The following is a 12,294-nucleotide window of genomic DNA, read 5'->3' as shown; positions in this document are numbered from 1 at the left end:
CAAAGAACAGCTGTTCAGAGGGTTTATTTATGATAGCTGTAAGCCATCGTTACCAGTCACACATGGAAAATGGGCCTTGGTAGGACAGGCTTGTTTTGAATTCAAAGCTTTATGTCTAAGCAAACACTCAGTTGTACTTTATGTGACCAAAACATCTTTGAATTAGAAAGCTTTATTAGAATTCACTTGCATTCATTGCATTCACTTACACAGCCCAGTAGAACAAACCATTTTTAGAAGCCCCAGGTACCTCTAAAGCTGTGCTCTTTCTTGAAGGTTCCGTGTCCGTGTATGTTGCATACATGTATGTACTGGCACACAGAGGTGTGCATGCTCTGTGTCTGTGGTCTCCACCATCTGGAATTGCTGGTTCCGGATAAGCAGTGGGCACAATCCATACTGTGTTTTGAAATGCTTTGTTTCAGGCAGGAGGAGGTTGTTGCCTTCTGTGAAAGCTGAAGTTAAGAAACGCTGGGGAAATGCCTGTGCTGGGGGCTCCTGTTCCTGCTGGCCTCAACTTCTCTTTTCTTCAGCTGGTTGAAGAGTACCTCATCCAAGACAAACGTGAAGTATGAGTTTGGGCACTGTGCAAGAGGTGCTGCGGCTGGGGCAGTGGTTATGAATCTCTTGAATAAGTAACTCGGGTGGTGGGGACAGTGGTTCCTCTAGTTCTGCATGAAATTCCCAGTACTTGCTGGGATCTCATCTATGATGCTTATGGTTCTGTGAGCCAGTCCGGTGGAGGGGGCAGGTCTGAGGAGTCTTGTGAAGGTGCTGGGTGAGGACTGGAGTCTCCTGCGCAGCCTGTGGCTTCTGGGATGGGAGCTGGAGATGCCTCTGTGTCAGAAGCTGGAATACTGGCTGCAGCGTGGTCCTCGGCCGGTGGCGGCGGTTGGCTGTTCTCGTTCCAGGTAGTGCAGTCGGGTGGTTGCTCTGAGGCAGTGAGCTCCTGCTGTAGGTTTGGGTCTTGTTTGAATTTCCAAGGCAACATAAATAAAGCAGAGGAACGTTTGGTGGCCTGGTCAGAGTCCATGGGGACCTCTGGTGTGTCTCCGTCTGCAAAGGGAGAGCGGCCAGCCCAGTGCGAATAAGCTAGACCTGGCCTCCTGCGGCATTTCCACAGGAGAATTATAACAATAGCTATTATCATACTAAGCAAAATGATGCCAATTATCAGTGCTGCTACCCAGCTTCCATCACTGCCTTCTGCAGGGGCTCCGGGGAGCTGAGCTGGTGGTGTAACACCCGGTGCTCCAGCCAGGGCTCCTCCAGCCTTGGGGAAACTGGCTGTGGTTGCTTGTGATGGATACAGAGGAGCTTTGTCCTCCATTGGACTCCCCATGCTGGGGGATGCATTTCTTGTATTCATGGGGTTTCCTGATTTCCCCAGAGAAGAGAACCAGGAATACGGGGTTGCTGACTGTTCTCCTGCAGCCTCTTTGATTGTGTCCTCTCCTATAGCTGGGATGAAATAGAACATTAACATGAGAATTGCATCAGTGTGTTACAAGTCACTGACACCAGGCAATCTTCTGTTAATACTATCATGGTGAAAACACTGTCAGCCACCATGTTCCATTTGCATCAGCAGCAGGTTTGTCACTGACTTCACAAATAAGCAGATTTTCAACATTATTGATCACTATAATTAAGTGCTTTTTTTGAAGAGAATGCCTTGGTTACTGTTACCTCTATTCACCTCATCGGGAAAAGGCATCAGCAGAGAAGTCCAGCCAGTGTTTCAAACTAACATTTATCAATCATGTCAATGATTATGGACCTGGAACACTTGCAGCAGCACTGACAAACAGGGTTGTCAGGAGTAAAGGCTGTCTTCTTGTGATGGATATAAGCCAAAACTTAAGTAAAAGCTCTTCACGATACTCTTAAACTTCTATTTCCTGTTCTTGCCTCTCCTCAGCAGTTTTGGGTACAGCATAATAGTTTTTGCAAGTTTCCAAATAGCAATGCTGAAATGGAATCATGTTCTATGTTAAACTGATTTTATAAATAAATCCCTGCATGTGGGGCACTTTCTGTAGCGACAAAGATCGTGTTGGTGTGAGGTTGTTGGCGTGTCTCAATGTCTTTGTGTCAATGATAAAATGCAGTTACTGTATAGAGGGTTTCTGTGTGAAGGTACTGCCATGCAGTTTGAGCTCATTTATTAGTTACTCTAGTGGTAGTCATGGGAAGCTGTTTCTGAGAAATGACTATGCATAAATCTTTGTGGGTTTACAAATAAGCAAAGGGAAATTTCAGCTGGAACAGTGGAAACACGAGCAGTGAGTTAATGCTTCTTGAGCCCATGGAGGTTTAGAACAGGTAAAAATGATTCCATTTCATTTTCATTCTGCTCCCCTCTTTTCAGTATAAAGTCACATAATAGGAGTTCATGACAGTTCATAGTAACAGCATCAAACAACGTTTGTCCCAAACCCTAATACCTTTAAGACAGACACTGAACAAGAGCTTTGAACACACCCTGTGGTCAGACATAGACAGCCCAGGACTGTTTCAAACCAAACCAGACAAATATTAAGCCTTTCCCTGTTGAAGCTGATTCTTACCTGCACCGTATATCTTGTGTCAAGCAGGCATGGGCTCACTTTTCTGTTGGAAGCCTGAGGAACACGGACTGTGCTGCAAATTGAGCAGCTTAAAATGACTTGTTTCATGTTCTGTAGGTTTCTGCAGCTAAAGAGGAAGTTCAGCAATGCTTGCTGCAGGAAGTGCCAAGAGTGGGAGAGGTACCAAGAGCCTGGTCTCGGAGCTTACATGTTTTACAGTGAACTTTTCAGCCCTGTTGTTTTTGTCAAACTCAAATATTTACGTGTTTGTGGCTTTGGTTGGGATGCATTATGTACAGACTCGCATAGACTCATTTGCCTTTGTTGAAAACAGCTACAGTTATTGCTGTGTGAGTCAAAAGTTATGCAGATCTGGGATGAATCTGGATCTCACTGATTTAATTTTGGTGCTGGGTTTGGTGTTCTGCTGTGATTATTAGTGGAGAAGCAACCTCAGGCTGGTTGCAGTGAGTCATGGCGAGCTCTGATCACAGGCTGCTGTTTGCACGTCTTCATTTGTGCAGTTGCAGTGAAAGGAGATAACTGCAGATTCTCCCCTCTCCTGCCCCTGCTCTCCAGGTTATTGTTCTGTGGGTCAGTGCTGGAGCCTGCTGCCATCATTAACAGAGCAGCTGCTTTCCCACTGCCTGCCTTTGTCCATCCATACCTCTGTGTGTGACCCAAATGATTTCCTTTTGTCTCCTGAAGCATTTTTGCCTGGAAAGGCTCCCTGGCAAAAAGAAACCCACATCTAATATATCCTCGTGGCGTTTTGCAAGTGTATTTCTGCCAGTGCCAAGTAACTGCTGCCAGATCCTTCTGCAGCTTCTCCCATCTCCTCCTGCTTTTCCTGTTGTACCACTCTTTTGACTGCACCAGTTCTCTTTTTCTCTCTCTCTTGCAGCAAATCCTGATCCCATGCTCACACTAACTCAGTTTCTTTCTTTCTGATTCCTTCATCTCATCTCCATTCTTGTCAACCCTCACGGTCTCCACCGATCTTTTCCCACAGCTCCCATCCTGTTGAAGGTTCTTTTTCCTTCCTCTTTTTCCTTCCTTCCATGGATCTCATTGTGATTTTTGCTTTTTTTGTCTGCTTTTTTTTCCTGACACTGCTGGTTTATCCCTGTAATCTGCTGCCTACGAGCATCTTGCTGCATGCAGTGTCTCACTCTTACAGACTTCCCTTTCGGTTCCGTACCCGCCTGGCTGCCAGCAGTTTTACATCAAGTTAGATTCTCACATTTGCTATCTCAGATGCTTTTTTTAGTACATGGACAGCCTCTGCTGTTGCCCCCTGTGCTTGTGGTCATTCTGGGGAAGGAGAAGGTGACTGCAATGCAGCATCCCCTGCACTGCCCTTCAGCTTTGTTTCTGTCACCAGTGTGAGATGTTCCTCAGTTCATCTCCTCTAAGTACTAGTTGTCATCACTGACCTGTCACAGTTTGATCTCATTCTTTTCCTGGCCTTTCCCATCATGTTGAAAACTGCCATAATCCCCTGTCCTTTGGCTTCTCTGTTGCTTTTTACTTGCCCTTTTAGCTACTTTTAGGGGTGATGTCATGGAACAGGAACTGTGGACTCTGTTTTGTCCTGAATCATACAACCACCTCTTATGTCAAAGATGTTTGGTACAGCCGCGCAGGATGCTTGGCGCTTCAGCATCATGTGGTGTTAGCACATGTAACCAAGGTACAACACATCGCCTTTGACCCAAGAAGCAGCCTTTGAAAAGCTTCTCATCTTTCCTTAAATCAACAGAGCTATGCTGTAGTGGGAGCAGACTCAGCCCTCCTCCAGATATGGGGAAGTGGAGTCTCTGAGAATAAAGAAACAAGAAGTTGTGGTGGGTTTGAAGACACTTTTGGCGTGTTGTAATGGGTTGTATTGGGACAGACTGGAGTGTGTGTCTGTGGTGCAAGACGCACCACAGCCAGTCAGCAGGGGAGACCTTTACTGACCTTCAGCAAGTGGTAGAGGAATATGATATTCCAAACTGCTTTGTCTGATGTGTATTTGGAATATTTTGACTTAGAGAAACAGTATCACGTGAGTTATTTAAAAATGGATATTGCTGGTTTATTGCAGATAACAAATTGAAACCATTATCATATTCTAACATACAATACAAACGCCCTGTCTTCACACACAAACTCAACACAATAAATATGATTCATGTCTCAATCTGGTTTGAAAGCAATTAAGCTGGTTTCAGAAGTTCTTGATGGAAAAACCTGAAAGGGCATTTGGAGAGGGACTAATTCCTGATGCAGTCATTGCATCAGTGGTGACTGAATTACAGCTTTCTTAAAAAAGCAGCTTGGTTTTACCACACACACCTTATGGTGTGCTGCATTCATCACACTAACAGACCTTCCCTTTCTTTCCCAGTGACCTTTGAGAATGGGCAGGCATCTGTCCTTTTTTGTTTTACCCCCTTCAGCTCCTACCACCGTGAGTTCTGGTCACAGGAGTAAAGCCGGTCTTGATTCTGGTTTATAGAAGGGTATTTAACACAGTCTTATTCCCTTCTAGGTCTACAGGTTGCTGCAGCATTCCCACTGTGGTAGAAGGAAAACCCCTAAGATCTGAATTCAGCTTTCTTGTGTTAAAATTCATGTTACTTTAAAGTTAAGTTTCTGCCTTATATTAATGATGTAAAAAAGGCAAGAGGCAGTTATGCTTTTTTCCTTGAGTGTGAATTAAATCTCAACTACATAATTGGTTAAAATGGGTTTGTGTGACTTCGATGGCTCATTGCTTCCCTGCTTGTTGTCTGCTGCTTTAGTGAGTTTCTTGGTAGTTTCATCTTCGGTTTCCCTTGGGATTGTGGTGTCTCTCCCTGGTATCAAGTCCTGCATTATCAAGTCAGTTCCAGTTGTCTCCTTCATCCTCTGCCACGTCCCTGCAGCCATTGGCCACAAGCTGTTGGTCGCCAGGATGTTACCGTTGCTCCTGGGCCTGCGTTTTCCCTGCTGAGCTTTCTTGAGATGAGACATTTTGCTGGCTATCACGACTGTGGACAGGAATAAGAAGGTGCAGATGAGCACGAGCACTGCTATTACAATGAAGCAGATCATGATGAGAGACTTGCTGTCTTCACAGGTTTCTTTTGTCCCTGTACTCTTGGGTTTGCTGGAATTCCTGAGTCCTACAGTGTCAGAAGTTGCCACTGCAGTGCTGGCAGGGGAGGATGTAAGGTTTTGAGCCATTGTGAAGGATAAGGATTGCAGGGTCCCTGTCTGCATTTCCAAAGTAGTCGTTTTGCTGCTGAAGTTGATGCTCAGAGGAGAATCTGTATTGGCTTCAGTTATGTTCTGGCTTCCACTTAAATTTTGGCTGGTAGGATTCCAGGTTTCATTTATAACCCTGGGATAATTGGTGTGGTTTGCACTTGTTTGCAGACACAAAGCAAAGATTATCAGGACAGGGAAGGCAGAGTGTGGTTTGCTGCGCCTGGTCGTCATCTTCCTGTTTAGTCACCTGCAAAAATACAAGTGATGTTTAGCCAGGGCTGGTTCTCAGAGGTTGGAGTTGGGCTCCTCAGGGAATAGCAGGCAGCAGCCTTTTAGATTAGAAAAACATGTAACAACTGCATTTTTAGTGGATGCAGGGGGTTGAGAGCAGGTACTTGGTACTCTGAAAGAACCAGTTGTCTCAAGCTTCTGACAGTTTGAGGTTTATAGGGAATATATGAAGATTGAAAAAGGACATGGGCCAAAGGCCAAAGGGAAGTGTTCCCCACTGCCTGCTCCATGATGTAGAGGCAGACTCTGTAGTTCCCCCTCTTTGGTAGTTCCTCCTCTTTAAAGCTGGCCATACTACAGCTTGAGGTCCATCACTTCTGCTTTTACACAGCCAAATGAGAAACCCATGTGCAGGTTACAGATGGCTGCTGCTGCCTGCATGTGCCTGGATGTGGGAAATGTGGCCATGCATGTAAAGATGGTCAAGTGAAAAACCTCGGTCTGAAAGTTCCTGTAACTGTTTTCTTTGTTCTTAGCACAGGTGTCAGGAGCATTTCACAAACACCTGGGAAAATCTGTGGTCTCTCATTTTTCTGCTTTATTGTACAAAAGGCTATTTTATCACAAATGTACTTCTCCTTTTTCTGACAAACATGCTGCAGATTGTGACATTTTCTGTGAAACGCCTGAGAATGATGCACATGGTAGTACCAGTAGCATGTTCTGTCTCATATTTGTGCAATGATCAAATCTGTACCGGTTGAGTTTGTCTGGAGGGCAGGAAAATGATCTTCAGGTCAGCCTGATACTAAGTTGATAACCTCAACTTTGATACTGAGTTTGATAACCTCAAAATGACAGTGACGAATCAAAGAAGTGAAGCATTTTGCTGCTGCTTCATCCAGTCTGCATGTGTGAGACACTGTCAGAGTTTAAGGCTTATCCCATCCAGTGGCTTTCACCTGTCTCTATTAACAGAAGAAAATATTTGCTTTGAAAGTCACAGACTGTGTTTGGTTCAAATATGAACAATGCAGAGAATGACCAAAAGGAACAGTGCTGTTCTTATAAATGCATTTGCTTTTGGAGGTACTGCTTTCAAGGTAACACATATGTTTGTGGGGTGAGGTCATTCAGAACTATTCCAGACAATGCTCACTTTTATGGTAGTCAGAAGCTGCCATGTGTGCCAAAGAACTCGTCCCATTCACTCCCCAAAATCAGAGGGTGAACTTGCTTATGTTGCAAACCCCTGTCCTGCTGATGTTCTCCAGGAGCCAGGGAACAGTGATGGGTGCCTCTCCTTGTGGAACAAAGGAGCAGCAAAACATAGACATAACTTTGCAGCTTTTCTGTGACATACAATTAAACTTATTCTGAGATGAATCCTTATTTCTAAGTTTGAACTAGAATCAACTGCAGCTCAGGTAGGATTTTTATATAGTGAAGGTTGCCTCAACAGTGCCTTGTACTGTTAATTCGAAAGGAAGAACACAAAGCCAGCAAAGTCTTACTTTCTTAGGAACAGAGCAACTTTTCACACAAGAGTTTCTGCATGACCTGCAGAACTGAGCTCCATTTGCCAGTACAGATCTACTCCAACTTGACTGTTACTGCCTGGGAGCTGCAGCTTTCTGCCTACTCCCTCGAGGGTACAACAAGTGCAGTGTTAATTGTCAAGTTCAGACCAAATGTGCTTTTCTTACAAATAAATAAACTGATGTTAAAGGCTTCACTTACAACCATGAGAGCAAAGAATTGCATTAAAGAGCTGCTTTTTCTTTTTAGTTCAGCCCTTTGTGCCTAGGTATGGACAGGGTCTTCCGTGAGAGCGCCCTGAAATCTGCAGTAACAACAGGGCCAAGGACCGACTGTCACTGTTCATTCCTCAGAGTCTGATTGTGAATAATCTTTAACAGTACTAAAAAGACAGTTACATCAGCCTCCGAATTCATTTGGGGATATTTGTACAGGGTGTTTCTGAGTCACCTGAACTTCTTTAGAAATACTTCTTCATGCAGTTTTCTACTACACCTTAGAAACTTCTAAGGGGAACTTACAATGAGAGAAAGAGAACCTGCACTTACCTTGCCAAGATGTAGTCAAAAGAAGATTGGTGTTTCAGGTATTTAGTCCTTCAACAATGAAGTTCCTATGTGCGTGCATTTGCTGTTAGGATGCAAGCGCCCATTCACACAGAGTGAGTGAGTTTAGACAGTGCTGGTGTTTTTTAAGCAAATCTGTAACTGAAATTATACGTGGTTTAAGTGGAGAGCTAAAACCACAGAGATGACACACTTCCTTTTGGTAACAACTCTGCCATGACACGGTAGAGGGGGGAAAACACCAACTTGCCCAGATTAGCTCTCGGAACAACAGGAAGTAACATGGGAGGGAAGAGTCTCTTTGGCAGAGAAACATTCTACCTTCATGGAATATGTCTGTTCAGGTACCCTGTGCCCCAGTGGTTTACCTGAGGTGTTCCCAGGAGCAGTGTCCCAGCACACTGAGGACTGCATCCGTGCTGACAGTATTTATTACCTCCTCCTGCAGACAGTCACTTTGCCTTGAAGGAGTGGAGTTAATGTAGCTTGAAACAGTGGCAGGTATTTGAAGTATGTCCATGAGATGTTGAGTTTGATGTTCAGTTAATCCTCCCTGGTAGACTTTTGTCTGATGTGTTGGCTCTGGAGACTTGGTTTTGGCTGATGCAGGGTCCAGCCTCCTGAAACTCAGAGAATCATTACATGAGAACAAAAAGGTTCTTAATATTTTACGTTATGTGAAGTCCCAGGTCAACTTCATGATACTGGGCACTAACCTTGGAGTTAGCGTGAGCCATGGCACACAAACCCAACCGTGGCTGCCTTGTTCTCTTACAGATTCAAGACTGGTCAGATCAACGGAGATCTGCTGATCTACCACGTGCTGCTGACTCTGAAGCCATACTATGCAAAGCCATATGAGATTGTGGTGGACCTCACTCACGCTGGCCCCAGTAATCGCTTTAAAACAGACTTTCTTTCTAAATGGTTTGTAGTTTTTCCAGGCTTTGCTTATGAAAATGTCTCAGCAGTTTTTATTTATAACTGTAACTCTTGGGTCAGAGAATACACCAAATACCATGAAAGGCTCTTGACAGGTTTGAAAGGAAGCAAAAGGCTTATTTTCATAGACTCTCCAGGGAAACTGGCCGAGCACATTGAACACGACCAGCAGAAACTCCCAGCAGCTACCTTGGCTTTGGAGGAGGATTTGAAAGTGTTTCACAATGCTCTCAAACTGGCTCACAAAGACACCAAAGTCTCTATTAAAGTAAGTCCTTTGAATGCTGTTCCTAGTGGATTGATACATTTTCATAAGGATTTGAATAGGATTTTACTGTCTCTTAATTCTCCTCTCCTGTCTTGAGGAGAAAACACAAGTTATTAGTATGCCTCTTTAGAAAGTGTGTGTTTATAACATCAGAGGTGTCAGACTTTTCTCTCTGCACTGGTAACAGTAGGTACTGAACCACTTTTCTCTCCTAAGGTTGGGTCCACCGCTGTGCAGGTGACATCAGCAGAACGAACAAGAGTCCTTGGACAAACAGTGTTTCTAAATGACATCTACTATGCCTCTGAGATCGAGGAAATATGTCTCGTGGATGAGAACCAGTTTACATTGACCATTGCCAACCAGGGCACACCGCTCACCTTCATGCATCAGGAGTGCGAAGCCATTGTCAGGTCCATCATTCACATACGGACGCGGTGGGAGCTCTCACAACCAGATTCCATCCCCCAGCACACCAAAATTCGCCCCAAGGATGTCCCTGGGACACTGCTGAACATCGCACTGCTCAACCTGGGGAGCTCCGACCCCAGCCTGAGGTACGGACCTTTTACATTAGCGTCAAAGTGTGGATCCTTTCTAGGCTTTCCTCAGGGTGAGCAAGTCTGACTTGAACAGAATGATTTCTCTTTCACCACAGCTCCATAAAATGTACATTTAATTTAAGCCAGCATGTGTTTTCTATAGAGGAAGAAAGGCACGTGCACTGTCACAGTTACTGGAGGTGTGTAGGAAGCTGAATTTCTTTTTATAAGGAGAAATACTTCTGCTTTCCAATATATGTTTGTTAGGTACATCTGATTTCCATGGTGTTGAACTTGTTTAACACCATGGGAGCTGCAGCTGTAGAGTAGGCTCTCAGTGGTGGCACAAAGCACTGCCTCTGCCTGCGGGCCATGGTGGTCTCTCTCCTCCCAGCAGCTCAGGTGCACATGGAAATACACAGAATTTCCGAGAGCTGAATGCTGTTCTGAGAATTCCACTGCCAGCTCCTTCAAGCACAGTCTTTAACCTCATCAGGAATTGTTTAAAGCAAGTGGAGGAGTCATTTCTTTCATCTCTTCAAGGCAAATGTTTTTGTCTCTGAGTCTTAACTAGTGCAGGGAAAAAAGTTCAGGATTTGAATGTAATCTCTTGCATATCAGTATTGCTGTGAGTTGTCAAATGTCAGTATTATCACTGTGGTGCCTTGGTGTAATGCATGTTTTAATATATGTCCAAGAAAGCTCTTACAAGTCACGTTGCTTGCTTTGTTACAGGTCTGCTGCCTATAATCTTCTATGTGCCTTAACATGTACCTTTAACTTAAAGATTGAGGGCCAGTTACTGGAAACATCAGGACTGTGTATTCCTGCCAACAACACACTATTTATTGTATCTATTAGTAAGACTCTTGCAGCTAACGAACCCCACCTCACCTTAGAATTCCTGGAAGAGTGCATTTCTGGATTCAGCAAGTCTAGTAAGTACCTCCAGTATTCCTTTGTGCTTTGCAACTTCGAAGTGAACATGAAAACCAGTTCCTCTGCACGTCTCCTTCGTTCGGAGGCTCAGGTCCTTTCAGAGAGATCACAGTCCAGGTTCTTAGTTTTGTATCACTGTTGATAGTTCTGCACAGTGAGTGCTTTGGCCAGCTCTCTGTCAGGCTGTTATTAATTCATCAGAAGTAGAGAATATTGCAGAATGGGAATCAAAATTTGAGGTCCATGATAGTGAAGGTTTGAACTCCCGAATATACACTGAAGAGTTACAGGGCTCTTTAGTCCTATCAAGATCAATCTCTTCAGGTTGACTGTATCTCTCAGTTGGACATGTGGTTCTGTTGAATTGCTTATTACTGGAAAAAAAAGGATGGCAAAATACAGCTCTGCCTTTACTGGTGGAAGCTGTTTGGAATACATTCACAAGATTAAAAAGAGATTATCTTAAATACTCCTGCCTAATCCTGAATGTTCACATCTTTGTCACGTCTATTAGTAAGATATTAAATGTCAGCATCTCCTTGCCAGATTGCAAGCAGTGTTTCTTGGATGTGGTTAACAGAGTGTGTTTCTTTCTGAAGCTCCTCTGCTTGCCCAGTGTTATTTGCTCAGCTCTGACAGTGATTATTTTGGACAATAAAACTGAAAGGAAAAGGGTTCACCAATAATTGTTTGCTTATAAATAGAGAGCAGTGTTGATTCTGTGCTTTACTGCAGGTATTGAACTGAAGCACCTCTGTCTGGAGTACATGACTCCCTGGCTGTCCAACCTGGTGCGGTTCTGCAAACACAACGATGATGCCAAGCGCCAGCGGGTCACGGCCATTCTTGATAAGCTCATAACAATGACAATAAATGAGAAGCAGATGTACCCTTCCATCCAAGCCAAGATATGGGGAAGTCTTGGACAGGTACAATTTCTGCATAATCTATTGCATTATAAACAAAAGTAATACAAACTGAATTATAGTTTCTCTGCAGTTCTGAAGCGTTGTGATCTGGAGTAAAAATGGGTAGAGCTTTACACCTCTAAAATATAGTAGGCTTTTCTCCAGAAAGATAACAAATCACTATGGTTGTTATGCATCTTTAAAAGGAATGATTGCTGATTTAACAGGCTGTTTACTGTGGGAAAAGGAAATTAATCTGACTGATCAAAAGGCATTTGTTGTTTCTAACAGATAACAGATCTCCTGGATGTTGTGCTGGACAGCTTTATCAAGACCAGTGCCACAGGGGGCTTAGGCTCCATAAAGGCTGAGGTTATGGCAGACACGGCTGTAGCACTTGCTTCAGGAAATGTAAAGCTGGTTTCAAGCAAAGTGAGTTCCCCTTTTGCCTTGATTTTCTTTTATATAATAACTTAATATTCTATAATAATGTGACAGAGAGGCTTTCTGATAACTCAGTACAGGCAGTAACGCAAAGAACACAATAAAACA

General features: G+C 43.9%; 2 protein-coding genes across 2 annotated transcripts in view; one reads left to right on the top strand and one right to left on the bottom strand.

The window, feature by feature from the left end:
- Positions 1-12,294, top strand: part of NF1 (neurofibromin 1) — a 70,082-nt gene that overhangs the window by 45,808 nt on the left and 11,980 nt on the right. Inside the window, exons 37-41 of the mRNA XM_034069098.1 lie at positions 8,921-9,353; positions 9,570-9,910; positions 10,631-10,833; positions 11,570-11,763; positions 12,034-12,174. Coding sequence (XP_033924989.1) covers positions 8,921-9,353; positions 9,570-9,910; positions 10,631-10,833; positions 11,570-11,763; positions 12,034-12,174 — 1,312 coding nt within the window. The remainder of the gene's footprint in view (positions 1-8,920; positions 9,354-9,569; positions 9,911-10,630; positions 10,834-11,569; positions 11,764-12,033; positions 12,175-12,294) is intronic.
- On the bottom strand, positions 4,626-8,254 carry EVI2A (ecotropic viral integration site 2A). Its single transcript, XM_005154382.3, has 2 exons — positions 8,126-8,254; positions 4,626-6,054 (listed from the first exon to the last, which is right to left on the bottom strand). Exon 2 carries the CDS (start codon positions 6,036-6,038, stop codon positions 5,274-5,276), a length of 765 nt encoding a protein of 254 aa, XP_005154439.2. The 5' UTR covers positions 6,039-6,054; positions 8,126-8,254; the 3' UTR covers positions 4,626-5,273.

Source organism: Melopsittacus undulatus, chromosome 13 (genome assembly GCF_012275295.1).
Source record: "Melopsittacus undulatus isolate bMelUnd1 chromosome 13, bMelUnd1.mat.Z, whole genome shotgun sequence".
In the NCBI taxonomy this organism is placed as follows: domain Eukaryota; kingdom Metazoa; phylum Chordata; class Aves; order Psittaciformes; family Psittaculidae; genus Melopsittacus; species Melopsittacus undulatus.
Note: the sequence above shows the minus strand (reverse complement) of the source record. Positions and strands in the feature narration are given on the sequence as shown.